Below are 7004 nucleotides of genomic sequence, written 5' to 3'. Positions count from 1 at the left end.
GCGGGGACAAACGAAGTCCCTGCGAGAGCACGTGGATCCTGCATGCGGAAAGGGACCAGGCAGGGGGCTCTCGGCCAGGGACTGCTGGGCGGGGGTGGGCAGGGGGCAAGGAAAGGGGAGGACTGGCCGAGACACCCGTGGGTCGCGACTACGCGACACGGCACTGGCCCCAGGCCCAGCCCTCACCCAGGCTCTCTCCCGAGGCCCCGGCCGCGCCCCTAACCCCGCCCCTAGCCCTGCCCCTAGGCTGCGCGGTCTCGCCGCCTGCCCTCCGCCCGAAGCCGCGGCCCCGCCCCTCGGCCAGCGCAGCCCCGCCCCACTGGGTTGCTAGGGGAAGTGACGTCACAGCGCGATGGCGGCGGCTCCTTCAGGCAGCTGAAGGGAGATTTAGGCCCGGGAGATCCGAGTCCATCCGCGGCGGGGAGAGGGCAAGCGGGGCCGGCGGGGGCCGGGACAGGGGCGGCGGCGCTCGAACTGTCCCATCCGCCCCGTATTGAGGCGCTGGGGGCGGCGGGGCGACCGGAAAGCGATGGTGAAAGCGGGGCCGTGAGGGGGGCGGAGCCGGCAGCCGGACCCGCAGTAGCGGCAGCAGCGGCGCCGCCTCCCCGAGCTCAGACCCAGGAAGCGGCCGGGAGGGCAGGAGTAAACCGGTCCCGTCGCCGCCGTCATGGAGCTTAGAGTGGGGAACAGGTACCGGCTGGGCCGGAAGATCGGCAGCGGCTCCTTCGGAGACATCTATCTCGGTGAGGCGCCCCTCCCCCCGGCGCGGGCCACCCCAAACCGGCGTCCGCCGGCCCCGGTTCCGCTCCGGCCTCCGCCCCGGCGACCCCGCCCCCGGCGATTCGAACCCCAGGCCCGACGCTCTTCGCCGCGGGCGGTGAGCCGGGTCCCCGCTGGTTCGGATCTCCCAGCTCCCCAGGCAGGAACTTTTGGCCTTTTTGACCCGCGCCCCTCCACCCCACCACCCCACTCCGAGGGCACCTGCTTAACCTGAGCTCGCGGCCTCTGAGCAGCGGCCGGGAGCCTCGGTGAGGCCCTCGCTGCCCGCTCTGCCTGCCCCGCCTGGTGTCCGCTCCCAGTGGCCCCCCCATGCAGACAAAGGCCGTCGGCTAGTGCGGCTCCCACGTCCTACGCCCGTGCGGCGGGCACGAGAAGAGTCCGGGGCTGGCCGAGGCTTCCTCGGCGCTCCTCGTGACGGTGCAGCCTCAGCTGACCAGCCCCTCTGGCTCGGAGCCTGGGTCGTAGACCGCAGGTGGCGCACAGGGTCGCCTGGGGGCCAGTCGAGTGGTCGTTGAGAACGTGTTGCGCATCCAAGTTCCGTACTAGGTACCTCGGCTTAAAGGAGAATGACATTCAGGTGATTCTGGACAAAGTCAGCGTTAGGGTGTTGGCAGACTTAGGCGCAAATAAAGTGGCAAAGCTCTACTCATTAGCTTACCCTTTTGCTATGAAAATTCTTCCAGGTAGACGAGGGGAAAGATAAGAACGTTCCGGATGGCTTCAGATTTCCAGTGAAAGAAAGCGCATATACACGTGTGTAATAAAAGGTTGTCTTGAGTCTTACAGTTGAAAGTTTAAAAATACCTTATTGGGTTTTCCCAAAGGAATAATTGTATATAAGTTACTCCTACCCCCACATTTGGGGACGTCCAGCCTGGCACGCGGTGCGTGTGCAGAAGGACTCTCATTGCGCAAGTTTGGGGGTAAACATGCTCTGTGCTTGCGCAGCCCGCTCTGGTGTTTTTGTTTGGCTGGTGTCAGGGAGGGTCAGGAATAGCTTCGTTTGTCAGTAATGCTTCTGGTTATGCCTTTCAGATGGTCCCAAGTCCGTGTGCTCACCGCCCCATCCTTGGCTATAGTTCCCAAAAGGATGCACGACCTCCTGGGCTGACAGTGTAAGAGGAATCCGCTCTTAGGGGAGTTCATAGCTGTTTTTGGTACCCTTACCCTACAGGGAAACCTGTCACATCCGTGTGTGCTTTAACTGCCCTGCTGAGTAGAATACACTTTGGAGACACTTGAGTTTTGCTGTTTAAATATTTATGTCCGGTAGTCAGCAGTTGCCTTCTCAGCAGTGTTTTGGGAGGCAAAGTGCTGGGTAAATGCATGCTGTTTGCCTTATTTATAGAACAATAGATTTTGGCAAAAGTTTTAACCTAGGATCTAGGAGCCGTACTGAAAAGCCAATCCATTAGCCACCTTTACGCTGATAGGAAAAAGTCAGTGTTTTGAAACTTTGTGTTCTCTGGTCTGAAACCTTGCCAGACAGCTCTCTGCTTTCCAAAACTTTGTTCAGTCAGAGTGTGGAACACTGTCACCAGGTCATTCACAAAGAAGTTGAGAGTTTGCAGGAGACCCTGTAGGCTTATTCTCAAGTGTGTCCTTTGGGCCTCACCTTGTTCTGGGCACACCAGTGGTGCTTGATACAGATCATCATGCTGACTGGTCCCAGAGGGATCTGTCTTCCGTTTTCTCCTTCACATTTATCCTAAGATGGATTAACTGTGGCTCTTGAGCACTCCTTATGGCTACCCACATGGCCCAGCCTTTGGAGTACACTTAGAGTTACTTGTGTGCGGTTGAATACAACCAGTTATTTTCATCAGCCTTGGCTCTTGGCCCATGTAGTGGTGGCTTCAGGCTACATGCTCCCTCACTGAGAAAAATGTGACATGGTCTTGTTAGATTGAGATGTGACTGGAAAAGTGGGTCAGAGGTGGTTCAGTCACTAAGTTGTGTCTGACTCTTTGTGACCCTGTGGATTGCAGCACCAGGCTCTCTGTCCTCCACTATATCCCAGAGTTTGCTCAGAATCGTGTCTATTGAATTGGTGATGCCATCCAACCATCTTATCCTCTGCTGCACCCCGTTCTTTTGCCTTTAGTCTTTCCCAGCATCAGGGTGTTTTCCAGTGAGTTGGGTCTTCACATCAGGTGGCCGAAGTATTGGAGCTTCAGCATCAGTCCTTCCAATGAATATTCAGGGTTGATTTCGTTCAGGGTTGATTTCCTTTAGGATTGACTGGTTTAAACTCCTTGCAGTCCAAGGGACTCTCAAGAGTCTTCTCTAGCACCACCATTTGAAAGCATCAGTTCTTCAGCTCTCAGTCTTTTTTATGGTCCAAGGACCATGGGATGTATTGAGTCATCTGTACGACTGTTTCTGGTTTTTTGTTTGTTTGTTTGTTTGTTTTCCATTTTTTAGGCAATTAGTCATTAGTTGAGGAATGAGGAATTTGGTTCTCATCTTAAAATTATGTCCTACAAATTATAGTATGATGACAATTAAAAGTTGTTCCAGTTGCTGTCACTTTGCTGTAGGTCAGATCACTCTGGATGACTCCTCCTCCACCTTGCTTTGAGTGTGGGGTTTGGGGTCTTCTTGGACTTCATAGCGCTTTCAGATGTTTGAAGCTGAGGGTTAAGAGCTGTCCTTCAGCTTGCTAAATGCCTTATGAACCAAGAAGGCCCAGAGCTGGCCTCCCTTCCCAGCAGCCTACTGTGCTGACATGCGCACTCGGCACTGTGCCCTGCAGTTTGTTCTAGTCTTTCCCAAACTGTGAGCCCCCTGTTCTCATGGAGCTCTATTCTTGTCCATGTTTGGCTTGTAGAGGTGGTTACAGTACCTTGGACCCACCCCGCTTCGTGATTGGTGGAATGGAGGAGGTTTTCTTCCTACCAGCTGTTGGCATTTGTACTTGATCCTGACAATCAGTTTGTCAGAGGATGGCTTCATCTGTCCAGTCTTCAACCCAGGTGGACTTTGCGGTTTGACTTTATCATATACACAAACGCTTTGGGGGAGCCAAAGCTTAGTAACCTCTTCATACTTGGTTTTCATGTTTTTCCCTTCTCTGACTTTCATTTTTCTTCAGTGGGTGTCTGGCACGCAGTAGAGGTTCCAAAATGGTGGCTGACTGGCCAGGAGAGGAAAGCAGTTGCCAGTATGCAGCTCTTGTAGTCATACGCCTGTGTCCTTTACAGTGGTGGCTTGAGTGTTTCTAGATACCAGGTCAGCTGCTTTGTCAGTGGTTGTCCTGCAAGAGTAACTTTTGACCTGCTGTTGAGAGGCCTCTCCCTATTTCTTAAGATAAGACAGCCATCAATGGGAGTTAACCTTTCTCTTCCAGGAAAGGGCCAAGCTTAGAGTTACATCCTCTGCCTTTGCTCTCAACTTGAGGGACATAATTTTGTTTTCCTAGGACCAGCATTAACCTGTGTCTAAACATAGACTAGTGAGAGGGAACTCTTGTCTGACCGGCAGTGGAACTGCGCAAAAGAGCTGAGGTTGTTGGGGGAGAAAACATCTCACTATAAACAAACACTAAGAGTAATCATGATGTGCCATTTGGTTTTGACTTGCTCTGAATCTAGAACCCAGAGCTCAGTAATACCTTTCAGATTTTTTTGTTCCCCATCTAGAAGTACTTCTAAAAGTTACCTGTTGTGAAGGACCAAGTTTTGTCATTTCCAGTTGTGGCAGACCAGCACTTTTGTTAAATAAGATTAAAATGCAGCAATGTCATGTTGCCATCAGAGCTCTCGGGTGCTTCCTCACTATCCTGTATTTTCCCTTTGTGGATTCGTGGCAGTTTGAGGACAAGACGTGGCCCAGCACTGGCGGTGGAGCATAGGGGCTGCTGTCAGCCAGGGGGGTTGGGACAGGACTACAGGGCTCCAGGGTGGTGCACCTCAGTTTTGCTCAGGGGTCTCTCACGTTTAGTTCCCATGGAACATACAGAACTTGAAGCTCTGCTTCTTCACCCCGCGGTGAAGACCTTTGAGAGGAGACAGCCTGGAGTGGGTGCTGCCCTCAAGTCTGTTTGGCAGAGAACCCATGTCCAGCCTTTCCTCTTTCAGTCATCAGACTCAGGGCACCCTTCACATCTGTGACGCTGTAGAGGGCTGACTCTGTTGCTGATATGATCGTGGAGAGGGTGGACTCTGTCCTGGTGTAATCCTAGGGCAGGCTGACTCTGTTTGCTGGTGTAATCATGGAGGAGGTGAGCTGTTTCCTGGTGTAATCTTAGGTGAAGCTGACTTTTGCTCTGTGTGGTCTTGCGGGAGGCTGGCTTTGTTGCTGGTGTGATGTTAGGGGAGGCTGGAATTCAGTTATGTTTCAGAGTTGCCTGTGGTCATTTGTCCCCAAGACTGTCAGTATTACAGGGTGACTCAGATGTTAGCTTTATCAACCATGATACAGTGGAGCTAAAAGTGTTCTCAGCCTTCTTGAAGGTGCAAGTTCAGTAGGTAGCCTGTGCAGCCTCAGGCTGTGTTGTCACTGAGATGCCTCTTGGCAAGGTTGACAGAACAGACATAGTTGAAAGTGCAAGAGTGCTATAATCAGAGACTTTTTGATGCTCCTTCTTTGGGGTGGGGGAGTAGCTGAGGTAAGTAGAAACATGAGTCATCCGTTCCTCATGGGCTGGCAAGTTCAGTTCAGAGTTCCAGGTCCTCACAGGAACTCAGAGTTCATTTTCCATTTACACAGTACATTTTAAAATGAAGTCATTTCTCTTGTGATTATGTAAATTATCCCAGTCTGAGGCAGAAAGGACAAAATGTATTACCTATCTTTCTTCCGAGTGCCCAGGAGTTTTTGTGGCATGTTAAATGGAGTTTTTCAATTCAAGGTGGTCACTAACAGTGATCAAATGGTGGTTATTCCCATGGAACCCAAGCATTGGTGACAACTTTGTACCTAGGGCCACTAGAAATGGATACATTTCAAGCACCTGTCTGAGCAGACTAGAGGAGAAAGTTTCTCTTTCTTGGGCATTTACTGGGTTTGTGAATATCAAGCAGACAACTCTCCTGCAGGTCTTCATTGTTCTAGTGCTTGCTGACCTTACTCTGCCTTTTGTCCGGGAGTCTCAGTGTGCTTTGTAACCAGCAACCCATTCATCCCCACAACTCCAAGAAACAGACTCCTGGTCTCCCCTCTGAACTCAGATGGTGAGAGAAACTTGAGTTGCCAGGGGCGGGCAACATTGCTTTGCCCAGTGTGGGTCTAGATTTCGTCTGGGCTGCTGGAGCCAGTGTTAATTCCTTCACAAACAACCATACTTCTGGGAAGAATTAAAGTGCTTTAACTTAGAACTGGTGAGGAAAGCAAGGGGAGACCTAGGTATGTGCTTTCTAAGACTGCTTTTCCTATTCTCTCTAGTGAATGTGCCTTGGGAGGGCGAGGGGGGTCTTGTAGCATAGCTTTGAGTCAGCCTGGCACTCAGGAACATTTGTGTGATAAGCCTGCATGGGTAGTGGTTGTCACGTATGTAAGTCCACATTGTAGTAAAGAAGAGAATGGCATCGTGAGGTCAAACCTCTGATCTTCAGTCATGGGCTGGTGATCAGCAGGTGTGAGCAGATATGTTGCTAGTTTTAGCACAAAATTGGCAAAAGATGAGTGACAAGTACGTGTTGCATTGGTGTGATTTGGGCTTTGAGGACAAAACCCAGTCCTGATCCAGTGTCCGTAGGAGACGCAGAGCAATGTCCTGGTCCCTGGGAGGGAAGGGATGTGCTGGGTCTCCCTGGGCCTGACCTGTGTTGGGCGAATGATGGCTCCTGCCATGTCGTGGGAACCAAGCCCCCTTGAGAACCACCCTGCTGTTTGTGGCTTGGTACTTGGGCCGCATGGACTGAGATGGGCTTAGACCATGTGGTTATTCAGTGGAAACCCAGCTTTCCCTTTGGAGAGAGGATTGTACACCCTTGAGGCCTATCAAGGAAGCATGGAGAAATGGGGTCAACATGGAATGTGTTGCCCTGGGACTCCCTATGGTCGAGCCTAGGGTGGGTGAATGCAAGGCTGACCAGCAGACTGGATGAGAAGGTTCAGACCAAGTAGGGGTCCTGTGGAGAGAACTGTACAGCCTGTCTCTGGGTCTCCTGGTGATCAGAGGAGGGCCATATGGAAGTAGGTGATATAATGCCATGTAAGATTTTTCTATACATATTACATACTCCTGTTTTAAAAAGTGAAAATAAGGTTATTTTCCCACA

The 7004-nt window shown here is 51.8% G+C and overlaps 1 protein-coding gene across 2 annotated transcripts in view; it reads left to right on the top strand.

The window, feature by feature from the left end:
• Positions 1-346: 346 nt before the first annotated feature.
• CSNK1D (casein kinase 1 delta) overlaps positions 347-7004 on the top strand; it is a 33337-nt gene continuing 26679 nt past the window's right edge. For both annotated transcript variants that reach the window (XM_040244896.1, XM_040244897.1), the window contains exon 1: positions 347-743. In XM_040244896.1, coding sequence (XP_040100830.1) covers positions 668-743 — 76 coding nt within the window. In that variant the 5' untranslated portion in view covers positions 347-667. The remainder of the gene's footprint in view (positions 744-7004) is intronic.

The sequence above is a fragment of the Oryx dammah genome, unplaced genomic scaffold (genome assembly GCF_014754425.2).
Source record: "Oryx dammah isolate SB20612 unplaced genomic scaffold, SCBI_Odam_1.1 HiC_scaffold_8, whole genome shotgun sequence".
Lineage (NCBI taxonomy): Eukaryota > Metazoa > Chordata > Mammalia > Artiodactyla > Bovidae > Oryx > Oryx dammah.
Note: the sequence above shows the minus strand (reverse complement) of the source record. Positions and strands in the feature narration are given on the sequence as shown.